The sequence below is a fragment of the Rhinopithecus bieti genome, unplaced genomic scaffold (genome assembly GCF_001698545.2).
Source record: "Rhinopithecus bieti isolate Rb0 unplaced genomic scaffold, ASM169854v2 scaffold_11966, whole genome shotgun sequence".
NCBI classification, from domain to species: domain Eukaryota; kingdom Metazoa; phylum Chordata; class Mammalia; order Primates; family Cercopithecidae; genus Rhinopithecus; species Rhinopithecus bieti.
In genome coordinates, this window is record NW_016807254.1 from 1,595,953 (window position 1) to 1,622,070 (window position 26,118).

At 37.3% G+C, this 26,118-nt stretch overlaps 1 protein-coding gene across 1 annotated transcript in view; it reads left to right on the forward strand.

Annotated features, from left to right (window-relative positions):
- RANBP3L (RAN binding protein 3 like) overlaps window positions 1-26,118 on the forward strand; it is a 53,733-nt gene that overhangs the window by 13,155 nt on the left and 14,460 nt on the right. Inside the window, 8 exon segments of the mRNA XM_017880722.1 lie at window positions 15,102-15,159; window positions 16,445-16,484; window positions 16,987-17,064; window positions 20,911-20,982; window positions 21,329-21,468; window positions 24,435-24,538; window positions 25,629-25,660; window positions 25,663-25,711. Of these exon segments, the coding sequence (XP_017736211.1) occupies window positions 15,102-15,159; window positions 16,445-16,484; window positions 16,987-17,064; window positions 20,911-20,982; window positions 21,329-21,468; window positions 24,435-24,538; window positions 25,629-25,660; window positions 25,663-25,711 (573 nt within the window).

Sequence of the window (26,118 nt, forward strand, 5' to 3'; positions counted from 1 at the left end):
GACCATACCACAGTGCTAACATGTCACTTCCAAACAAATCACATTTATGAAGTGCTTGTTACATGCCAGAAACTGTTTTTCAGTACTTTTGATGTATTAGCTGACTTCTTTGTGAAAGTCCCAGGAAGTCTCACAGCTGGGGTCTTCAGCCAAGCTCCTAATCCAAGATCCGGACTCCAGAGACTGCTTTCACTCATGCTCACTGCCTCTTAATGGTATAAAATAGATGTTCAGCTAAGTACCTGAGAAGGGCTTGGATGATGGCTGGCCTTTGAACTCAATTTGTGGTTCAGTTGTTTAGAATAGGTTGCTATTAAATCACTGGTTAATTTATATATGAATTACCAACTACATCCAACTGTCTCCCAAAAGGATATATTTGACTGAAAAAGAAACAGTTGTAAAAATGCAGATGTACCAGTGCACTCCTAGCAGCTCAGAGCAAGTGGCTTACTGATTAGGCTAGCAGTTTTTGCTTAACTTTAAATAGCTGCATAGCCCCTATGTCCCACACTGCATGAAATGTGAAAGATAGCAATGTACCATTTTTGGAACTGGACTGACACAGCCTTGGAGAGCAGTTTGGGTTTTTGACAAAATAAAGAGGCAGTAGGCAAAACCTCAAATTAAAAAGGGGTTAAATAATAGTCATTATTATAATTCACTTTTTATTTAAACTGGGACTTTATTTCAAGTGGTGGCTCAACTATTACATTAAATCATTAACTTGACTTAAAATTTTAATCAACATTTAGGGAAGGTAAGTTTCACACTGGAGTTGCTTTTTAATGAAGTCTGTTGGCAAATCTAGCAAAATATTCAAAAGACAGGATTTAAAATGCAGTAAATACCTGTATTCACTAAAAAGCTGCATTCCTTCTACCCAATGATCACATACCTCACACCCTGTGGATGGCAATAAACAAAAGGTCATAGGAATAAGGTCTAGACTTTTAGCAAGGGATGCTGGTGTGAAGGTATTTGATACTAACTAAAGCCACATCAAAAGAACATGAAATATATGTCTGTGAGTTGATTCGGAAGGAGAACAGGGGTTAAAATGGGAAGTGACCTACTTGGGAGGCTGAGGCAGGAGAATCACTTGAATCCGGAGGTAGAGGTTGTGGTGAGCCGAGATCGTGCCATTGCACCCCAGCCTGGGCAACAACAGTGAAACTCCATCTCAAAAAATAAAGGAACCCAACCTATATACTCAAACAGGAGAGATAAAGAAGAGATTTTTAAGTATGACCTGTATCCTGGCAGGACGGGCTTCAGGTCCTGAAAGAACTCAATGCTAATGAGATTCAAATTCCTTTCCCTCATCAGATTCAGAGAAACTCTCAGAGTTGCAGCAACTACAGCTCAATAATATGGTCATCTGTCTGGAGTGGGGCTCCATCTAGATGTAAAAACCATATTTCAGACTTTTATAATGACCTGTTTAAGGAATTGTTCTAATAAAAGGAAGGATATTGCTATCGAAAGAATAAGAGTAAAGTGAGAAGAAAGTCTGTGAATGCTGAAAATGGATTATTTTGGGCTATGATTGTATTAAACTTTACTTGTCTGCAGAGACATAAAGTGGCAGATAAAGATGTGTGTGTGTGTGTGTGTGTGTGTGTATTTGTATTTTATATAGGCAAGACACGTACCAGAACCACAGATTATAAGGTTCTGTTTATTTAACAAGACAAACTTTTGTTATAAAAGCTTCATTTTCAAATATGGATTAAAGTTTTGTGTGTGTGTTTTTTTTAACGGTTTTCGTTTTAAAAACTGAGTAAGGTTAAATTAATGTGCTGGGCGTGGTGGCTCATGCCTGTAATCCCAGCACTTTGGAAAGCCGAGGCGGGCGGATCACCTGAGGTCAAGAGTTCAAGACCAGCCTGGACAACATGGTAAAATCCCATCTCTACTAAAAATACAAAAATTAGCCAGGCCTGGTGGCACATGCCTGTAATCCCAGCTACTCAGGAGGCTGAGGCATGAGAATTACTTGAACTCAGGAGGCAGAGGTTGTAGTGAGCCAACTGAGCTAGCCAGGTATCCTCAGGAAAACATAAATTAAAAGGATTGTTTTCAGTTTTCCTGGGAATTTTCAAGTCATATAAATTTTAAAAGTAAAACTTTTCTCTGCTAATTTTTATTAGCCTGGTGAATAAAACGTTTCTGGTCAGTGTACAAATTACTACCTGGCCTTTACTTCCTCCAAACTAGTTCTGATATGGTGCAATAATATATATCCCTGCAGAACCATCTGCCACAGGCATCATGTTATTCCTGCTACCTTTCTATGCCTGAGGGCCAGGAGGGCAGTTCAGCCCTCAAACGCAAGGAGAAGAGGAACGACAGGTCTCCTGGGGGTTCCCTAGAGGAGAATGGGGACCAGTCCCCTCCTGGGTTGGTCGGGCTTTGGATGGCAGCTCAGCTCCTTCTTCCTGACTAGACTGCCAAAGACTTGTTTTTCGTGGAATAACATCCACTTATTCCTGTGGAAATGGAGAAACAAGGAGCTTTTTCTTCTATGTGCTCAAGGCTCAAGACAAAGAGGACTAAGTTTAAAGAAAAGAGTTTTAGAATTGGAAGAAGCTGGAATCAAGCTTCTCCATCCGGCTTGTGTCCTTGGAATCCATGAAGAAATTTAAAAATAGTATGTTTCTTCACCAAAGGGGAAGAGTTTAAATTTATCTGGACTCAATATATGAAGCTATATTTCAGCTGTATTAACTTAGCAGTCTTTTTGAAGAGTGATTTAGTTCTTACTGATATGGTATTTTGTGTCAAAAGTACCTCTTTAGTGTTAGCAGTAATGAAAAATCTACTAATTATTATTTAAAATTAACTTTAAGATGATACCATTTTAGACTTGCGCATGTGCCTGCTCAATGTATATTTTCAACATCCCTTGAAACCTAGACTTTGTTCCCCCATTCCCTCAGCAAAGCAGAGAGACCCATTTTTAACATATGGAAGCATTTTCACACTGAGAGTTATTCTGAGTGAAAAACATGTGATTTACAAATGCTGTCAAATTAAATATGTATTTCCAAATGGTATCAGCTTGACCAAGCACATCCTAGGACACATTCTGCAACTTTCTGTGCCCTTGGGCCTAAATAATGGAGTAGCGTAGAGAAAGAGCAAACAGTTCTTTCTGTCATTATCAATCCAGAAGTCCCACATTTGCTGCTAATAAGCATATTCAAGTAAAGATTACAAGTAACTTTGTCACAAAAGGACACAATAGTCTTATTTATAGACAAAGTAACACCTTCAAATTATGCAGAAATGGGTGTGCCCTGTCAAAAGTAACACATTCTTCTGAGTTATTGCTGCCAGTGGTCGAAAAGAAATACTTACATGGAGATTTTACATTGCTAGGATCACTATGCCATTTGCCTGCAGACATTCTTGATCAAATCTCTTTAGAGTCAGAATATGCACAAATAATGGCAAGAATAACAGAAGCATCTTGCAGCGTTTTATAGACGGCAAAACTGAAGTGCAGGAAGACTCACACAATGTAGGATCATGTCCCAACCAGGTTTATACAGAACCATGGAAGGCAGGAAAGAGCCATCATAGCCCAGGCATGTCACCTTTCAGAAAAGAAGAAGCTGTAAAATAGTCATTTAACTCACAATGGAAGCCAGGAAGGAAGCTAACTTAGAGAAGAAGATTTGGAGTCAGCTCTCATGTGTTATAGTCTCAGATATCTAAGAATTTTCTGTGTGACCTGAGACAGGTCCTGTAATTTTAGAGCCTTAGTTCTCTCATGAGCAAAAGGGTTCAATAACTAACTTCTTGAGGATCATATCATGTAATAACATCACAGTTTACTGAGCATTTCTTATGAGGCAGGCACTGTGCTGAGTGTTGTACATACCTGACCTTGCTGAATCATTACAACTCTATAAGGGTAGGTCTAATGATCCCCATTTCACAGGTGAGAAAACCTGGGCTCTCAGGGTCAAATGACGTTCTCCAGCTCACACAGTAACTAGAAGAGACAAAATTTTAATCCAGTCTGTTTTTCCCCAAAGCTCGGGTTTTTAAAACCATACCTCTAGTTCCTAGTAGTCATTCTTTTATTTACCAAATATTAATATATTTAAATATGTCTTATAAAGTATGGCACAAATGTAAATTTATATATTACACCAGTGCATAAAAGAAGCATCCTTGGTAATCAGCCAGATCTAACTTGTCATAGTACTTCTTAAAGTCATATTAAGTTAAACATTTCAAAAGGCAAAAGAGTAAAGACTAGTCATGATGGGTATATGCATTTCATATAGTAGCTATTATCTTTAAGAAGAGAGAAAAAATAATAATTCAAAGATTAATATTCTGACACTAAAACAATAGTAAAATATAATGGAGCATGCTGTGACAGCCATTGAAAAAGATCTATTAACAAACAAAGAAAGTCCTTATAAAACCATTCTAGTCCGTGATCACCCCCAAATAAATAGCTCACTGCACGTGATCATTATCTTTGGGGATCAATTACAAAACATTTTCAAAATATACATATAAATTCAGTTTCTTCAGTCATCACTGTATTTGATTGATAGGGTGATTTGCCTGATGTTCTATATGAAACGATTTAACGAAAATTCTGTTTTTAGGACTCTGTGAACTTCTTCATAAAGACGTTAATGAAGTAAACAACTTTAAAAAATGAGAATTTTTTTTCAATTGAATTATTGCTGCTGTAGATCCCCAGTTTCTTAAATGCAAATGAAATTAAGTCACTGGCTATGGCCCACTACCACATGTGGCTGGATTATAAATGAAGCAGCACAGTTTGGAGTTACGTTTGGGGTGAGAAGTACATTCAACACAAGAGTTTTCAAGGGTTTGGTTCTACTTTCAGAAGGGTAGCAGGTCTGTGTTGGATACAACCTATGAGTCTTCTTGCCTCTTGTTCACATTAGATATTTTCTTATCTCTATGTCTTGATTTTTCAAAATTGTTTGGTGTCTAGATCTAGACCAATGTACAAATCAGTGGAGGAGAGAGTTGAGAGTCTTTGGAACTTAAAATGAATGGTTTCCTTGAAGATTATCAGCATGAGAATCAGATGTGTTCAGAAAATGAGATGGATTAGACAAAGCTCTGGGTAATAATGGTTGTAATCGGTCATATTGTCAGAGAGTTTTCTCATCTTCTCCAATTTCTTCTTGTGAAATGATTTCCATTCTGAAAATAACTGCTTTCTTTACCAGCTTGGTATTGATGAGAAAAGAGGAATAACTTTCCTTATTTTTTTTACATGTTGATTCTTCTTTCTCTAGTGTGTGTTTGTCATAAATGAATATAAACTAAGAAATGCTAGATTTCCTAGAGTTGGCAGTTTATAACTTCATTTCTGATAAAAACTTTAAAGCAGTTAAGAACAAGTACAGTTAAAACTGCAGTTAGATCAAAAGGGGTAAGGGTTCCTACTCTTTTACTTCATATACGTCTGGTATAAAGATCTGAACACAAAATTGGTTACATCTTCAACAGGTATGATCAGGGCTGCAATCATTTCAGCAGGATCCATTCATCTTGTGTCTTCAGTTGACTTAGTGCTTTGTGAATCAGCCTGGAAACTTTCTGTATAAATTGTCTCTATTTTCCCCAGAGGTCTGGTTATTTTACCTTCAAATTGGTTCTCATGAAAAGAACCAGAGTGTCCCATTACAGTTAATAATGTCAGGCTGTGGCCCTACCACCTCCTTCTGTAAAGACAGACTTTTTAATCTTTTAGTAGCTTATTGTTTATTTCATTAAAACATTTTTTTTTTTTTACAGATTTCCCCCACATATGGCTAGAAATAAGTAGAAACAAGTACAGAATGTCTCACGCTTGTGGTTCCTTTGTGAATTGGCACAGGTTCCTTCTTCTTCTGGGGCTACAATTTGCCCCTTCTGTAAACTATCTTAAAAGACTTCAATATAGGCTTGGTTTCTCGTTTGTTCTTTTTTAAAAAATCAAGATTGTGATTCAGACTTTCTGTATCTCCTCTTCCTTGGGTTCCATATAGAGATTGAGATCACCTGCTATGATTTGTCTATTGTTTTTCTACAGATAATGTCAGTTTTTACATTTGAAACTTCAGATGTTTCAAATTCTTCTTGAGGAATTTTAGAGCTATGGCAAATGATTTTGATGTAGTTTATGCTTCCAGCTTAAATTTTTGCTTTGCAGCAATGAACATTTTAATCAATATTCAATAATCTCAACCAGTGACATTTTCCAAAAAAATTTCTCCTTGTAAAGAAGTTAGATCTTAGGCATATCATTAAAACAGAAAGCGAACTTTTGCATGTGAGAAGAAATCATTAATTGCTTCAAGCAGAATATCTGAATGGCTAATTTTAATATCAATATCAATATTGATATTTCAATATCCTTTACCACAGAGACTTCTTTGCAAGTACTTAGGGTAGCCCTTGACTTCACCTTACATTGAATTGTAGTAATTATAGTATATGGTTTGGATAGTAATTATTTTCACATTAATTCTGAGCATACTCAGAAGATCCCACAGGTTTAGTCATTACTAGTTAGTAGTCACTACTCTACTACTCTAACTAGTGACTACTAGAGTAGTCCAGGAATCTTTACTGCCATTTTCCTAAATTTGATCTCAGTTGACAGAAATCTGAATGTGCTCTAGAGGACTGCTTATCAATATTAGCGTGTCTACAAATCACCTGGGGATCTTATAAAATGTAGCTTCTGACTTAGTAGGGTAGGGGTGGAGACTGGGATTCTGCATTTCTGATGAGCTCCCTGTCAATGCTGCTGGTTAATCTGGACCACACTTGGAGGAGCAAGGATCTCTAAGACTATTTATGGGCCACATCTGAATTTGGAAACTTCCTGATATCAAAAAATAAAAAGAATAAAAAAGATAGGAGAGAAATGACAAGCAAGCTAGGAGTAAGCATAAGGTAATGAGTGAAAAGAAAAAGAAAGACTTTTGGGGAAGAATGAGACATTTCCCCCAGAGCTAACAGAGAGTATATGGTTTGGCTGTGTCCCTACCCAAATCTCCTCTTGAATTGCAGCTCCCATAAATCCCACGTGTTGTTTCCAGTGGGAAATTATTGAATCATGGGGACAGTTTCCTTTGTGAGCTGTTCTTGTGGTAGTGAATAAGTCTCATGACATCTGGTGGTTTTATAAAGGGAAACCCCATTCGCTTGGCTCTCAATTCTCTCTTGTCTGCCTGCATATAAGACGTGCTTCCCACCTTCCACCATGATTGTGAGGCCTCCCCAGCCACGTGGAACTGTGAGTCCATTTCTTTACAAATTATTCAGTCTTGGGTGTGTCTTTATCTACAGCATGAGAACAGACTAATATAGTGAGTGCATATCACATAGGACAGCAGAGCAGGAGGGAAGTGAATCTAACTTTTATTCAGTGTCTCCTATGCAGCCTGTATCCTGACATATTGCTACATGTTTATATATGAGTGGATAGATAGATGTCTACATCTGAATATACGGAGAGATGTGTGCATACATGGAGGATGGATGAATAGACAGATACAGATAGATACTCTGCTTTGTTTCAAAAGGTTAGAGAAGAAGTTGTAGGTGTTCTTGCATGCATATATTGCTTAAATCCTCATAATAGCTCATATGTATATGCACACACACACACACACACACACACATATATATATATAAAGAGAGAGAGAGAGAGAGAGAGAGAGAGAGAGAGAGAGAGACAGAGAGATGAAAAAGCTGAGGCTCAAGTCCTTTATTTAAAAACACAGCTCTAGGACCATCTAACTTCCAGCTCTAAAATCCATGCTTTGACAAGCCAGAGAACCAGACACGGTGAAGAATGATGAGAAGACAGGGACATAAGGAAAGTAATGGAGACTGGGGTGAGACAGTGCACAAGGAGCAGAAACTAAAGAAGAGGATGTGGAAGAGACATGTGGAAAGGTCCAGGAAGAAAGGCAGAAGAAAACGCAGGGACTGCCAGGGCTACAGTTCAAGTGGATAATTCCAGTCCTGGTAGCAATTAGAGCTGACCTATTTGGTAGTGCCTGCCCCTCTGCAGGGGTTTGTTGCCACTTTCTTTCCTGCCAAGATTGTTTACACAACCTTTTTTAGCCCTGGCTAGAGTAGCCTGGTTCTATCCAGCATGGAGAACTTGGTTTCTATTGCAGGAAGTCAGGGACCCCGAATGGAGGGACTGGCTGAAGCCATGGCAGAAGAGCATAAATTGTGAAGATTTCATGGACACTTATCACTTCATCAATCCATACTCTTGTGATTTCCTATGACTGTCTTTACTTTAATCTCTTAATCCTGTCTTCGTAAGCTGAGGATGAATGTCGCCTCAGGACCCTGTGATGATTGTGTTAACTGCACAAATTGTTGTAGAGCATGTGCATTTGAACAATATGAAATCTGCGCACCTTAAGAACAGGATAACAGCGATTTTCAGGGAACAAGGGAGATAACTTTAAAGTCTGACAGTCTGTGGGCTGGGCAGAACAGAGCCATATTTCTCTTATTACCAAAAACGGGTAAGATAAATATCACCTGGGGAAAAGAATGCATTCCCAGAAGAGGCCTCTGAATGGCCGCTCTGGGGGTGTCTGCCTTATGCAGATGTAAATAGGGATGAAACACACCTTAGTCTCCTTCAGTGCCCCCAGGTTTGCTAGGATTAGGAAATGCCAGCCTGGCAAATTCTAGTCAGACTGGTTCTCTGCTCTTGAACCTTGTTTATCAATGACAATGCATGCACAGCTGGACATGGAAGTTTATTAATGATTCTAGTTTCTCTCTGACCTTGTGATCTCGCCCTGACCTTCTGCCTTGTGATCTTTCGTCACCCTTGAAGCATGTGATCTCTGTGACCCACACCCTATTCCTACATTCCCTTCCTTTTGACAACTGCTAATAAAAACTTGCTGGTTTTGCGGCTCAGGGAGCATCACAGAACCTGCCGACATGTGATGTCTCCCCCAGACACCCAGCTTTAAAATTTCTCTCTTTTGTACTCTTTCCCTTTATTTCTCAGACCAGCCAACACTTAGGGAAATAGAAAACAAACTACATGAAATATTGGGGGCTGAATTTCCCTGATAGGTTTCCACCTCTACTACACTACCAAGTGGAAAGAAGAGGTGTACTGAAATCTAGGTTGGGGAAGCTGTGTAGCAGAAACTTGGGGACCTCTAGGAACTGCCTGTCCCCCATGCCCACTGGAGTACAATGGAACCAAAGGTACTCAATTCTCAGCAGCTTACTCTATCTTGACATTTTCTTTTGACTCAGTAGATCCTTTCAAATCCCCACCTCTGAGAGGATCCAGCAACAAAATCCTCCAGTTACTTTCCCAGTTGAAATAGGTTTATTTGTCAGAGACCAGGTGTCATTTAAAGATACAGAAATAAAAGGTAGGGACACCTTATAACCCACCCAAAATTGGGCGGGTATATAGTACATATTAAAACAGAAAAATAAAGTTTATTGTAAACATTGACTGTGATAGTGTAATACTTTAAAATCCTGGAGGACAAAGCTATTAAATATATACATAATATTCAGTTGAATCCTTTTTTCCCCTATACATACCTATGATACAATTTAGTTTTCAAATTAAGCACAGCAAGAGATTAAGAATGATAGTCTAGGACAATTTTAACAATATACTGTAATGTTATGTGAATGTTCTCTCAAAATGTCTGAACTGCTGTTGACCACGTGTAGCTGAAGCCACAGATAATAGGGACCACTGTACTGGATTTTCTTCCTAGTGAATTCCTGTCTACAGACTCAGATGAGTGTTTTGAGTAAAGGTGAAGGCCAAGGACTAAAGCAAATGTCTTTCAAAAGTTTAGATGGCATCATAAAAAGCAGATCTTCAGTTATTCTGTGGAAGTTTTGATTGCTTTCTGAACTCAGTGACTCCGTCTTACACCTTTATTTCCACATATTTTAATGTGAAGAACAGTTAAGTTCAAGAAGCAAGGTACTGCATGCTTGCTGGGCAGTATACTTCAATAAGAAGTCTATTTTTGGCAAGCAGTATGGGGCTTGTCCTCTACTTCTGGGAGTCTGACACTATGGTAGAAAAGGGATTATTTTTTAATTTAGTTTTTATATTTTCAAAGTTAAACATATTCATGTGATTTAAGGAATCAAATGGTTTTATGAGGCTTTTCTGGAAAAACAGGAGACTCAGCCTTGTGCCCTCCTTTGCTCTCCCTTTTCTTGATCCCCAGAGACAACCGTATCCAACTCTCACCATTGTTTCTTTCAGCATTAACCTCCATATCTCCACATATCACACTATTTCTTTATTTTTATGTTTGGGCTCCATTAGGCTGCAAAGTCAGTTACCACTTATCCTTCTGCCTCCCAGCTTCCAAAATTTTGTTGCTATTATTTATCTTCATTTTTCCTTGTATTTGTGGTGCCTTCCTCTTCCTCCCTGACACAAAAAAAGCCTTATTATTTTGTGATTTCTGATTTAATCAGGGAGTTGAAGTTCACGTGTATGGTCAATCAACTTTGACAAAGCTGAAAGTCCTGTTGTTTCATACTGATTTTTCCTTAGCATAGTGCTGGATTATGTCACATATCATACATTTGGGACTAATTTGTGCCAGTAGAGCCATATAGGATAATACATCAGTATGATGCATTGAAGTTAAATCAATGGTTTTGGAGGCAGGAGGCCTAGATTTAATTAAAGGTGTTGCCACTTACTAATGGTATGCATTTAGTGAGGCACTAAACCAAGCCTTAGTTTCTTCATCTGTAAGTGGCAGAAACCATATTTAATCCACAGAATGATTAAAATGATTAATTTAGACCAGGTGATGGATAAAAGCACTTGACCCACAATGTACCCTCCTTGTGGAGCAGAATTACAAGTGAACTGGGATTGAATTAATAGATAGTACTTCGTATTCTTTCTTGTAACAGGTACTCAATACAATATTTGTGAGGTGAATGAATGTCTTCTCTTAATGAAGTATTTCAGAAAAAAAAACATTGAATATTGAGATTCATTAAATGCTACATGGATCTCAAAACAAGCAAAATAGCAAAATTAACTTTTACGTTTTAAAGTATTTCTTTCTAAACCCCTCATTTTCTTTCATTGCCACAGAAGACTGTATTTTAAACTTTTAATTATTCGATTTCTCTTTAAAAAGAAAGTCATGGATGCACGATTTTAAAGAAAGAAAAGAGCAGCCTCATCAGCTCTTTTCTAGAACTTAGACTAGCCTCTTAGTTAGATTCCTCATTTCCTCTCCCTTAGTCCCTTCCCCCCAATACCCTTTCATCACCGCAGGAGGGGTGATCTTTAAAAGAAAAAATTCCTATCAGAGCAAATCACTCCCCCGCTTAAAATCCCTCTTTGACATCCCATTTTTCTTGGAATAAAAACAGAACTCCCTGGCAGAACCTACAAGGCCTTGCAAAGCTCCAGNTTCATTGCCACAGAAGACTGTATTTTAAACTTTTAATTATTCGATTTCTCTTTAAAAAGAAAGTCATGGATGCACGATTTTAAAGAAAGAAAAGAGCAGCCTCATCAGCTCTTTTCTAGAACTTAGACTAGCCTCTTAGTTAGATTCCTCATTTCCTCTCCCTTAGTCCCTTCCCCCCAATACCCTTTCATCACCGCAGGAGGGGTGATCTTTAAAAGAAAAAATTCCTATCAGAGCAAATCACTCCCCGCTTAAAATCCCTCTTTGACATCCCATTTTCTTGGAATAAAACAGAACTCCCTGGCAGAACCTACAAGGCCTTGCAAAGCTCCAGCCTCATCTCCAGTCCTGTTTTGTAAACCTTGCCCACTGTTTTCTTAGGGTATCAGCTACACTGGTTCCTTTCATTATTGAAATGTGGCAAGCTCCAGCCTTCCTCAGAGACTTTCCTCTTGCTTTACCCTCTGCTTGGAATGTCCTTCTTCAGTGTTTGCCTGGATAACTTCTACTCATCCTACAAGTCTGCCTAAATATCACCTCTCCTGGAAACCTTACCCTGACCCCAAAAACTAAGATTCTCTTGTTGGTTACTTGTTGAGAGCCTGGTACTTCCCTTTTATAATGCTTACCCCGGTTGAACTTCAATAATTGTGTAATAATTACTTAGTTCTGTTTCTCCCCCTCAGTGTAAACTCTATAAAAGGCAGGGACTACATCTGTTTTCTTTACTGCTTTATCCATGTTAAAGGAGAAAGTTTAGACAAATTAAATTTATTAGAGTTTAATTGAGCAAAGAACAATTTGCGAATCAGGCAGCCCCCAAACCATAATGGGTTGAGAGAGACTCCAGTGCTGCCATGTGGTCAGAAAAAGGAAACAGAAAAAGGAAAGTGACCTGCAGAAAATGGAAGTGAGGTACAGAAACAGCTGGATTGGTTACAGCTGGTTTTTGCTTTGCTTTATTTGAAGAGTTGGCCTCCTGTGATTGGCCAAAACTCAGCGATTGGTAGAGGAGTAGGTTCCAGTCTGTTTACACATCCAGTTCACTACGAACAAAGAAATCTTTAGGCAGAATTTATAAGGAGGTAGCTTTAGGCTAAACTTAATTTAACATCCACAATACTATGCAAAATGTCTTGTACATAGTCATTTCTCAATACATATTTGTTGAATAAAAGGATTAATGACTATAGTAGAAAGGAAAAAAGGCTACATTTTAAATATATAATTTTAAGGACCCTGTTTTTATTTTCAGATTTTCCTGCTGGGTCAGGTAAACAAATCTGCTGTAGACCCAATGGCTTGACAAATGCTTACTTTTGACTCAGTCTTTGGAGCTAAGAGAATTGTTTGGGAGAAGGGGAAAGAACCTAGGGGGAAGAAGTATGAAGGTTATCTCTTTGCTAACCAAGTTCTGGGCAGTGTCAAGAAGGGAAGGTGACTGTGCTGCCACTAACGCACCTTCAGTTAGACCATGTGTCCCTAGCTCCCAGCACAGTGCTTGCATAAAAAAGATGCACAATAAATATATGTTGAATTAATGGACAAAAGTGGCCTTTTTACTTTGCCATATGCCCACCAAGCTGCAAATACGCTTTGTGACTTCCTCTTTAATGCTGCCATTGAAGATCACTTTTGCATGTTTTTAGCTGTATGTTTTGATAGAGGGAAAGTCAATACATTATTTGTGTAGGCTCAGGTCAAGTCATGCTGTTTAGGGATGATTGTCCTAAGCCCAGTTTGGAAGAGCCCCATTTATTATTCTAATTCATAAGTACTCCACTACACATTCACAAAAACTATTTCTTTTCAAAATCTCTGCAAATCTCACTGCTTAAATCTAATGTAATTTCTGGAAAAGGAGCTCATTTTGAAAAACAACAAAGAATTGTGTTATAGTTTCATATGAATGGCAATGCCAATATATTAGTGAAGATTTTCCGCTGGGGATCACTTGGCTCCAAGTGAAGACAGCATGGTAAGTGCTTGCATAAAAAAACTAAACAAGGCCGGGCGCGGTGGCTCACGCCTGTAATCCCAGCACTTTGGGAGGCTGAGGCAGGCGGATCACCTGAGGTCAGAAGGTCGAGACCAGTGTGGCCAACATGGTGAAACCTCATCTCTACTAAAAATACAAAAAATTAGCTAGGTGTAGTGACACATGCCTGTAATCCCAGCTACTCAGGAGGCTGAGGCAGGAGAATTGCTTCAATCCAGGAAGTGGAGGTTGTAGTGAGCCAAGATTGTGCCATTAGCCATTACACTCCAGCCTGGGCAACAAGAGCAAGACTCCATCTCACAAAAAAAAAAACAAAACAAAACAAAAAAACCCACTAAACAGTTTATTTCACTGGACTGGGAAGAGGTATCCAAGTTCACACGGCTCTAGGAGATTCACAAAGGGTGTTTGACGACTTTATGGCACTCTTAAAGATTGTGATGAAATGGGGAATCCCTTTCTGGCATTTAAACGTTGTATATGTCTGGTAGTTTCTTGAAATTTGTCAGCTAGAGCTTTATTTATTCAGCTCAGGGATGGCAAATTACCTCAGTGCATGCCAAGACAATACACTGCTAATGGTTGCTATAATGAGAAAAGTTCTGAGGTCCTACTTGGTCTCATCCAGAATGTGTTGTCATCACTTAGCAATGATAGCTATGAGTTTTAGAATGGGGATTGGTGGAATGCCAGATATCCTTTCTTTAAGGCTTTTTTTGTTTGGTTTTGTTAAATTTTAAATCTAAAAGTCTCATTTAATCTTCACATAAACTCTATGAGGTAAGTACTGCTACAATCTCGATTTTTTTTTTCAGATGAAGAAAGTAAGGTAAAGATACATTATTTCCCAAAGTATTTAGTCAATTAGTGATGGAACTTATATTTGAACACATGCTTATCTAAACTAACTCCAGAGCCCAAGCTCTTAACTGCCACATAATATTTCTCAAGAATTCTGAAGCATTCATATTTAAAGGTGTTAACACTTATGCATACCCTAGAATGAATTTCTATTGTCTTATCTAAAATAAGAAAATACAAAATATTAATAAGGCTGGCAAGGTTGAAGACAAACTTTACCTACTTTATAACACTGTGTAAGACTAATTTTTTATCTAAATATCAAAAATAAAGTTTGGTGTATGACTACTCTATTGAAGGAAATATGAATTATTTCCGGATATTTTAAGGTTGTAATGCAATGCATGCATATCATTTATACCTCCACATCTAACCTAAGTGGAAGTACTACTCCTAGATTAGATTTTTCACTCATTGAAACTTTTTATTCTTAAAGTAATGGTGTTAATCACCATGCTCTGATGAGATTCTAAAGGTACATAATTATATTTTGCTTTCCTTAAACACTTAAAGCATGTTCTTTTAATGGGATTACCTATTTATGGAAACATACTGCTATCATTTTCCCCAAGTATTTATTTCTGTAATTAACTGTTAAATTATTTATAAATGTGCAATTTATAGTATCCACGTAAAGTAGCTTAGCTTTTACCCAAATGCAGAGAAAACAAAAAACAAAAAAAAGTCTTCAAATATTTTTAGATGGTGTAAGAAATGTCAGAGTATGCTTTGATTTATTGCCTGTTTTCTTTTTTTTTTTTTCACAGAAAATCTGTCATTGCTCAACCAATATTTGTTTTCGAAAAGGGAGAACATACTTTTAAGGTAAGATTGTCCACTTCTTTGTTTAATTTTACTTTGACAAAGATAATTGTATTTCAGGAAGCTAGTTATCCTGAAAGATATCACTGCTGCTTAGGTTTATGCTGTTCTTTACTAGCGGAGTAGTGCCTCCAGATTATTGATATAGTCAGGATCTACAAACATCAGTTTGGCTGGAATGCGAAGCCAGAGGCCTTGTCTTGGAGCTATGGATAACATACTGTTTCATTATAGTAATAACTTTATTTGGAGTAACTTGAAAAGGGGAGGAGCTAAAAGAGATTGGGAGGGCTATAGCTCCTCATATGAGTCCTCACCACTGACCTAGCCTAAAACCTGGTAAAAAAATAAATTCTAAACTACGATATTTGATTTTAAAGGGACCTTTTGAACTCTGCCTGCTTTTTTGGCATCATACTAAAATCATCCATTTTGTAAGACCAACAGTAAGATTAGTTGCTGGGCGTGATTGGCTTGCGCCTGTTATCCCTGCACATTGCTAGGTCACGGTGGGAGGACTGTTTGAAGCCTGTGGTTTGAGGCCAGCCTGATCAATAAAGCAATACCTCATCTCTACAAAAAAAAAATAAAAAGAAATTAGTCAGGCATAGTGGCATGTGACTGTAGTAAGTCCTAGCTACTTGGGAGCCTGAGACTAGAGGATAGCTTGAGCCTAGGAGTTAGAGGTTGCAGTGAGCTATGATTGCACTGCTGGCACTGAAACCTGGGTGACAGAACAAGACCTCATCTCTAAACAAACAAAAAGCCCCACTAGATTCTCACTTTACCTTATTTCTTGGTATTCATTCTTACCCATGCAGGTAATTTAACCTACTACCCACAAAAACACTAAACGAAAGAAACACTCAACCTCCAAGCCCTTGTTTAAAAAACAAATTCCTGGGCTCCACCCAAGAACAACCACTTCAGAATCTTGAGAATAGGTGCCTCAAAATCTACATTTTTAAACGAACTTTCACAAGTGAATCTGCAGTCATTGAACTACAAAACTACTGGACTAGACTTTCGGTTTTTCTTGACTATGTGCCTAACAAACGAAGGTGAACTGCTTTGTCCTGGCCAGGCTAATTAGCCCTGGCTTCTGAGAATTCTGTAAAGTGGCAGGGTGGAAATCTGATGTACTAGGTTGGTGCAAAACTAATTGCGATTTTTGCCATTACTTTTAATTGCCAAAACTGCAGTAACTTTTGCACCAACATAATACAAAGGCTCTCCTACAACATAATACAAATACTCAGCTCTCCTCAGTGGTTTTGTTTCCTTTTAGAGACCTGCAGAAGACACCCTGTATGAAGCAGCAGAACCAGGTAACGATTTTCATCCTGTATTCCAAAATCAATCTTCATACAAACAAAATTAGCAGACACAAGTATTTTGGCATGTGGCACAGATTGTGTGAAAGTTAATGTTTTTTCTTTTTTTTAAATATGCCAGTAGATTCACTTTTGTTTTGAAAGATGATATATAGGTCCCTGAGAACACTGATGTTAGTGACTAAAATTCACTGTGCTCCACTCCCTGCCCCTCAGCCTATCAAAAACATTCTCTGTAGACCTCAACATGCATATACAAATTATTGCTGACACCAGTCATTTCTGATTGTTTCATACTAGCATGATATGCCTATAGGTTTATAATCAATCAGCAACCTATTAACCCCAATATTTAAAATAGTGATTCAAGGGTTAATGTGTTATCAAATGATGATCTGTGTAGACAAAAGAAAATTCTGTTTATCCTACCCTATCATGAGTCGAGGATACTTTGTTATTGCAAGTAATTTTAGCCTTCCCGTTGCTTTTCTTGCAGAATGTAATGGTTTTTCAAGAAAGCGTGTACGGTCTTCATCTTTTACTTTTCATATTACAGATTCTCAGTCCCAGGGAGGTATGTACAGCCTTGACTGTTGACTATTCACTGTTATATTTATTCTGAATGCAAAATTACTGAGAAACTTTTCAAAAGAGTAATGTTAAAAGCTTACCAACTGAATAGTGTTTGTAATATATTGTTATGTGAAAACAACAAGCTATATAATGGTACAGTGAGTCAGTATTTAAACATTCCATTTATCAGCATTGGAAAAAATACCAAAAGAACATAAGCCACAATGATAGCAGTGGTTATCTTAAGCAGAGGACTTGCAGGTGATTTGGTCTCCTCCCTGTCGCCCATGCCTCTGTATTTTGCTATATTCCCAAAGTTTCTGCATTGAGCACGTATTAGCTTTGTAAGTAGGGGAAAAGGCCATTTTTAAAGTAACCATTGGCTGGGTGCGGTGGCTCACATGTGCAATCCCAGCACTTTTGGAGGCCGAGGTGGGCAGATCACGAGGTCAGGAGTTTCAGACCAGCCTGGCCAACACAGTGAAACCCTGTCTCTACTAAAAATACAAAAAAAAATTAGCTGGGCATGGTGGCAGGTGCCTGTAGTCCCAGCCACTTGGGAATTTGAGGCAGGAGAATCTCTTGAACCTGGGAGGTGGAGGTTGCAGTGAGCCGAGATTGTGCCACGGCACTCCAGGCGGGGTGACAGCATGAGACTCCCTCTAAAAAAAAAAAAAAAAAAAGAAAGCAACCACTTATTTAAATAAATGGATGCCTATCCTTTGAAAATAATTTTATCATACACTGTGTTCCGAGTAAATCAGTAACTTAGTTTGCTTCTCTTCTATGCTGAAAGCACTCCAGTGATTCCTTTTATAATGAGCTCCATATCTTCCGCCTTGTAATACAGCATCTATGTATATATTTCCCCTCCACTGTGAGTTCCTTGAGGTCATCTTCATGGTTGATAGTGTCTTATATATGGTGACCATAAAATAAATATTATATTTACTGTTGAATGGAATTGAATGGAAATTAATTTATCATCCTCATCAGATGTACTCCTTATTTACATTAATAAAATAAAGACTTTTCTAAATTAGTGACACAGAAATTTTTCCAAAATAGCAAAACTACAAATGAAAACAAAACAAAAAACCCACTTTCTAAGTGACTTTAGTTTGCAATCTGCTTTTAGTGTCAACCTTGTCTCAGAAGCAAATGAGATTTTCATCCATCACTAACCTCCCAAACTTCCCCCATTCTGGATCAGGTAATAAAGAGTTTCTAGAACTTCAAGCCTGACACTCTGACCTTTCAAAATCATTCTTATTAATGATGACTTTTCTTTCTTAGCTATCGTAAGATGCTGACACCTTAGAAATAGATCAAATAGAGGCCTTAGCAAAGTATGCATTGAAGAATACCTTATGAATTCTAACTTCACAAATTCTGAGTATATGTTTTTACCTTGGGTAGAAAGTTTGAACTTAATTTTTTTTAGGATTTCACATTTATAACAGCATTATTTTATTTAAGGCAGCCCTATAAAAGTAAAACAATTTGCATTATTTTACTTCTTATTGTTCATCTACATAGTTTATAATGTATAGTATTTAAAACATGCAATTATGCTTTAAATTCATATTTTAAGTTTAGCATATAAATCCATTAAAATTTCCACTAATTAAAACATTACTCCTCTTTACTTGAAATTTATAATGTTTTGCTTAGTAAAACTATTGTATCATAATAAAATAGTTGAAATGGTTGGCATTTTTTCCACGTTAAAATGATCTCTATTCTCATGTTTTTATTTCTATTAAACAATCAATTGCCTTTTCCACGTTAAGTTTGCCACTAAGAAAGAAAAAGTACAAACTATTCACTTCACTTGAATTGATCCCCTCTACCCAGGAACTACAGAGTTTTTTCTTTCTTCCTTTTCTTTTTTTTTTTGAGACAGAGTCTGGCTCTGTCGCCCAGGCTGGAGTGCAATGGCATGGTCTCGGCTCACTGCAACCTCCGCCTCCCGGGTTCAAGCAATTCTCCTGCCTCAGCCTCCTGAGTAGTTGGGACTACAGGCACACGTCACCATGCCCAGCTAATTTTTGTATTTTTAGTAGAGATGGGGTTTCACCATTTTGGCCAGGATGGTTTTGATTTCTTGACCTTGTGATCCGCCTACCTCGGCCTCCCAAAGTGCTGGGATTACAGGCCTGAGTCATCCGCGCCCGGCCTGAACTACAGAGTTTTTCAATGAATAAATCTATATTCTTAGTAATAACTGCAGGCATGACTGAGCAACAGTCATGTACCTTTCAGATGCAGAAGAGACACTTTTTAGTGTCTCTAACCCTTCTAACCTGACTGACAAGCTCAGACATTAAGATAAATAGAGATCCTGGCCGGGTGTGGTGGCTCATGCCTATAATATCAGCACTTTAACAGGCCAAGGCAGGCAGATCGTTGCAGGCCAGGAGTTCGAAACCAGCCTGGCAAACATGGCGAAACCTGGTCTCTACTAAAAATACAAAAATTAGCCGGGCATGGGGGATTGAGGCAAGAGAATTGCTTGAACCCAGGAGGCAGAGGTTGCAATGAGCCAAGGTCACACCACTGCACTCCAGCCTGGATGACAGAGGGAGACTCTATCTCAAAGATAAAAAAAAAAAAAAAAAAAAGAGAGAGAGAAATAGAAATCCTAATCCCAGAGGCAAAGGTATTCTGTTTCATGGTATTCACACATAAAACAAAGGAATGGCTTTAAGTTATCTACGCACCTGCTTTAATTCATTTTTTACTGGACACTCACACAAAAAGAAAGCATCACTCTGTTTTATCTTGTGCAGAATGTTAGTGGTGTTCAGCAGGAGAAAAATATGGCTCATTTTTTGGTGATGTTCAGTAATAAAGATAATAAAAAACATTAAATTGAACTCTGAAGTAAAGGAGGGATTCTACCCCAACGTTTATGTTATAACACCTTAAAGAATACTTTGAAGAAGCAATTATTCTTTTATCATCTTCATTAATTAAATGCCAAAGGTTGCTGTTTCTGCAATTTGCAATCAAAAGGAGATCCCTTTGAAATGTATAGAAATTCTATACTTGGAGCCATCACCACAGCCTTACCCCACCAACATGCTTGTAGAAAAATAACCTAGCACATTTGTCATCTTTACTTCTTTCTTCAGGTATACTCATTAAAAAGTCAGGAAGTGTGGGCAAACTTTGGTAACAGTTTTATAATATTCTGTAAGAGCTATATATTAATGCCGAAGAGTTCATTACCAATTCAGATTTTATAGTCTGTAGAATTTCTGACAGTACACTATTTAAAGATCTAAAAAAGGCTGCCTTTTCTCTAGTCACCTAATTTTCACTTCGATTTCTGAAAGTAAACAGAACTATGTAGCGGGACGCATCTGGCAATCCACCCCCCACCGTTTTTTTCCTTTGAGATGGAGTCTCGCTCCCATCACGCAGACTGGAGTACGATTTTCGCTCACTGCAACCTCCACCTTCTGGTTTCCAGTGATTCTCTTTCCTCAGCCTCATGAGTAGCTGGGATTACAGGCACTTGCCACCACGCCTGGCTAATTTTTTTTGTATTTTTAGTAGACTGGGTTTTGCCATGTTGGCCAGGCTGGTCTCAAACTGCTGACCTCAGGTGATCCACCCGCCTTGGCCTCCCAAAGTGCTAGGATTACAGATGTGAGCCACCGCGCCTGGCCGGCAGTCCCATTTTTAGCAGAGCCAGCGCTCCAGAGAGCACTAGCTAGTACTCTGTTAGTGCCAATTGCGCCATCTGCTGGTAAATTCAGAACGGGGTTGTTAAGCCCCAAATAGTGTAAAATCTGACATTCTTCTGTATTTAAAAATTTTTAAATATTTTTTCTTACAGTGAGGAAAAACAATGTTTTTATGATATCAACTCTTGTGCAAAGTAATGTTGATATAAAGAGTGCTGAACAAGGTATGTAGCTTCTATTTCAAGAACCTCAGAAATTGTATATTTTACCACCTATATTTTCATCTCCCTATATGTGTGTGTGTCGGGGGCATGGAGTTAGGTCAGAGTGACAAAACATGAAGAAATAATGCAAGTAAGCCAGGTTTCATGATCAAAATGAATAGTTATTGGGCAAAAGCTAGGCAGGGTGTGAGTGCTGGGGAACTCAATGCTTATTTTGACTTTGATTAATTAACACTAGTCCCTCATTTAAACATGACTTTAGAAAATAAGAATTATATTAGTTAAAATAGGCAGTAAAGGAATATTGCACTAAAATTTATTTATCTTTTAATTCTATTCTTTTAAGGTCCTGTGAAACATTCTAAACATGTTATTAGACCTGCTATTTTGCAGCTACCTCAAGCTCAAAGTTGTGCAAAAGTAAGAAAAACATTTGGACACAAGGCACTGGAATCCTGCAAGATTAAAGAAAAAACAAATAATAAGGTGAGAAAGCCCAGGATAACAGGACTGACCTCAATCCTTCATCCTTCCTTTTCTAGGTTGTTTGGGGCCTCCATATCCAGAAATAGGAGTTGCCTGAGCTTTGTTTTGTTGCTGGGCTAGATAGCATAAAGCCCTTGGTAACCTTTTTAAAGTTGTACTCTTACATTGGAGAGTTGTAGTCTCACAAATCTATGGTCTCTCTGAAGTTATAAAGCTGAGCACTGGGCAGTAGAAATCTGGGGGTCTTGTGCCACAGCAATGACCCTGTGTGAGAACGGGGAAAGCAATGAGGTAGCCAGGGGCCATAGTCAGTAGTCAAAAAAGAGATATGGATTTTCTCTACATCGCCAGCTGGTCAACATCACAGTGTATCTTCGCCAGTTTAGGTCATACCAGGGGTTCACTTCAGAGCCATATTCCAGTATAACAGGAGCAGAGAACTCCCTATACAGTGTAATTGGAAGGGTTTGGGAAGCCTCCAGAGACAGATAAGAATTCTATCTTCCAACTATGTAGTGTCTGAATCACTCTTTGTAGGCCTTTCTAAAGAGATAGTAACTTAGTAACTTATACAAGCCATGCAGATATGGGTTTGGGGATCTATTCAATTGCTGTAGTGCTATCCCTGTCTTCCAGCAGAAGCAGACACAGGAGGAATAGGACTCAAGATAGGCAGGTTGGAATTTGAGAGTTATTCCATCTTAGCCATTTGTTTCCAGCTGCTACTGAGGATTGGTCACATAGTTTCGCTTTGTTTTGTTTTCCCTTAGTGAACATAAGGACAGAAACATGCAAGTGTAAAAAAACACCACCTTGGTACTAATCTTGCCTCTGCCACTATCTTTGTTTATCTAAACAAAGCACCCATTCAACATCTTTTTTTATCAGCAAAGTAAGGGACTTGAACTTGGTTAGCATTTACCAATATTTTTATATTTCTAAACCCTTTACTTTGTAAGATATGATTTGGAGAGATCCATTATGAACTTAAAAAATCATTTCATCATTTATGCATGCTATATAAGTAATTTTTAAGTAAAATGTCTTCAATTTTAGATAAGTTTATTACTGTTTTCATTTAAATATAATGTAATAATTATCACCAAGTTACATAATTCCTTACTTTTATTTAAGAAGTGATATGGCCGGGCATGGTGGTTCATGCTTTTAATCCTAGCACTTCGGGAGGCCGAGATGAGTGGATCTCTTGAGCTAAAACGTTCCAGACAAGGCTGGGCAACATAGTAAAACACTGTCTTTACAAGAAATACAAAAATTAGTTGGGCATGGTGGCATGCGCCTGTAGTGCTAGCTTGAGCCCGGGAGGCAGAGGTTGCAGTGAACCGAGATGGTACCAGCTTGGGTGACAGAGCCAGACTATCTCAAAAAAGAAAAGAAAAAAAAGAGTGATGCATGGTGTTTAACTTGTTTTAAATTATATAATAGGAAGTATAATGTGTTGACTAATTTCTAAAAAGTTATATTGCATTTGATTTTAAAATGGCATGCACTATAAATATACAGCAAGATTTTAATTACATGCTATGACATCAAAAGTACATCAATATTTCTTTCTTGGCAGGATTTTTTAAACACTGCATTGCATATTTTTAAAATAAAATTTATTAATATATTTCTTCCATTTTTTTCCTAAATGATCCAAGCATAACAGAAAATTTCAAGCTATTGTTTACATTTATTTTTGAGAAAATTAGAAGGTCTAGTGAATAAACCTTATTTCCAGTTATTGAAAATCCCTACTGTATATGCCCATCATTAAACAGAAAATTTAATGCCCATTAAATAGAAAATTTAATGCCCATCATTAAATTTTCCATTTAGTGATCTTTGAAGATCCAGAGACACACTGTATATAAGATCCTATGTAAGAATTTTGACCAAATGAATGTAATTTAAGATTCGGTGAAAACTATCTCTAGGTGGATTTTGTAGAACCATTATCTTTATATTTCTTATTAACTTGTATATCAAAATCAGATAAATTATTTTCATCCTATCATTAATCAATGGTCACTCAGTATGTATAGATTAAACAATATATGCCTAAATAACTATTTTAACCAACATAGGAGTGAAAGCTACCATTTCGACTGAGAGATACATCATCTGAGTGACTAGGTCACGAGCATGTACTTCGATCTTTGCTAAACATGGCACATGCTCTCTTGATACATATTTGTCAGTTCTCAAATTCTTGTTAAAAAAGAAAAAGTATTCAAAATTATTTTATTGATTGAAATAAAATTTAAGTGGAAACATATCCCATCTGGCTTTAAAAGACACGAACGACCTGAAACATCTTTGCAAATCCCTAGTCGAGGAAGGAAGGTGTCCACAATACACTGTAAATACTAGACCAGATAATTTATAGGGTTCCTTCCAATTCTAAATTTCCTCACTCTTACATTTATATATTAATTCAGGTATTGTACATACACATATGTACATAAAGCAAAGTAACTGGGTAAGTTACCAGTTGAAAATTTCAAGATAAAGAGATGAGTGGGGTTTTCTCTTACATTGGGTGAATAGGATGGTGACATTTTTGGGTGTTACCAAGGATTACATAGTCCTGAAAGTGAGTTTTACTAATCCAGAAATGAGAATTAACCCAATTTGACTAAAATGGCGAAAATAACAAAACATAGTGGAATTTCTGAATATTATGATATTCTGGTATTAGAGAGATCTCCATTGTATGTGAGTGACCTGGACAAGTTATTTAAGTTCTTTGTGTCAGTTTACTCACCTGTAAAATGTGGATAATAGAAGTACAAAGTGTATAGAGTTGTAAGGAGTAAATGAGATACTACATAATATGCTTAGGGTAGTACTTAAACATAGTAAGTTTTCAATATGTTTAACTATAACTATTGTTTCCTTGTCTGATGGTCCTATAGTAAGGTAGTCCTTATAAACTTTTTGATGGATTTCTTTACTTTCAGATTTCTGAGGGAAATTCCTATTTGTCAAGTGAAAATTTATCAAGTGCCAGAGTTTCAGTCCAGCTGTCTACTAACCAGCACTTTTTAGGTGCAACATCAGTAGGGTAAGTTAATAATGAGAAAACAGAAGGGTTGTCCTTTCATTCTTGCATTCTTTTATTATTATAACCAATCATGGAAAATAATTTTCTGACCTTGTATGGATAAACTGCCAAGATTCCCATTTGAAAGGAGGTTTTACAGGAACACAAGTTTAAAATATTTTTAAAAATTTTCTGATACTTAAATATTATCATATTAATACTGGATTGTCTTCATTGTTTCATTGACTTGGGTGAGAACTTTTTGAAAATGTAGGGCTAAACTTTTATTTAGTTGGGCATAAATTATCCGGTTAGTAGATTAGGCTCTCTTCCTCTCTCTCTGGCATTTTTTTCTTTTATTTTGGCATTATTCATTTTTTATTGGCATGGGTTAGATAAACAACAAGGAAAGCAGTATAAATCTGCCATATTTATTAGTATGTATTAGTATTACTAGTGATGAATAAATGTTTGATCTGAGAGATTAAAACTAGCTGTGGATATAAACTGACTCACATGACTGGGCTCTGTCCAGGTGCGGTAGCAGGTGCCTTCTGTGCACATGGGGGATGCAATGATGAACCCTGAGCACATCTGTCTACAAAGAGAGGGCTTCCTGTCTTCAAGTTTCTCATCAGGAAAAACACTTTTAACATTAAAAAAAAAACGTTTCTGGGAGGCAAAAAAATTTAAGCCAATGCACACTCAATTATAACAGACAGGGTTTTGCTTTTGCCCTGGAGATCTCTGGTTGCTAAAGGCATCAGCCACTTGGAGAAGGGAAGAGTGGAAATTAGGTATTAGACAGGGTGTGTTGGAAAAGCAAAAAGGGTTGGGCAGCCCTCCTGGCTGACCACACAGCCAGTGCAGTGATGGCCATGAGGCAGTCAGGACTGGTCTCTGTCAGTGCTGTAATAGCTAGAAACTATTTTGACAATCACCTCTGGATGCCACTATTTGAATTTTTCCTTCATTTCTCATTAAATTCGAACTAACAAAAATGAGCAGTAAATTTGATTTACATAAATCTATTACATTATCTGATTATTTCAAAGTTTAAAATGGCTTTATCCATGTATTTAAAATAGTAAATGCTTATTCCTTTTCTTAGATGTCAACCAAATGAAGATAAACGTTCTTTTAAAACTGCAGTTCCAATTTTGTTTTTGGAGAAAACATGGTAGAAAGAGTTTTGGTAAGATTTTGGTATATGTTTCTATTACTATATACAGAGCTGTCACTTTAAATTTCTAAAGGTAAATTAATTAAAAGTAATATTAAATTGAATAATACTTTTTAACTCCTGAGTTCAACGGCACATTTTCTTTCTTTAACTGGAAAGATTCTCCTGGGAAGCAAGTCCTAGTTGTTAAAATAATAGAAACCCACTGAGGAAGGGAACTGTATAATTATAACATTATTACTGATGTGAAATATTAAATAGTTCTTTGACTTGTGTTAAGCCAGAAGTACCCAAGGAAATCCTAGAATTATCTGCAATCATTAGATAAGCTCAATTGATAATGATATTTTAATAGTTTGCATCATTTTACCACAAGATGCATTTAAAATTATTTGCCAATTTTTTTTTTTTTTTTTTT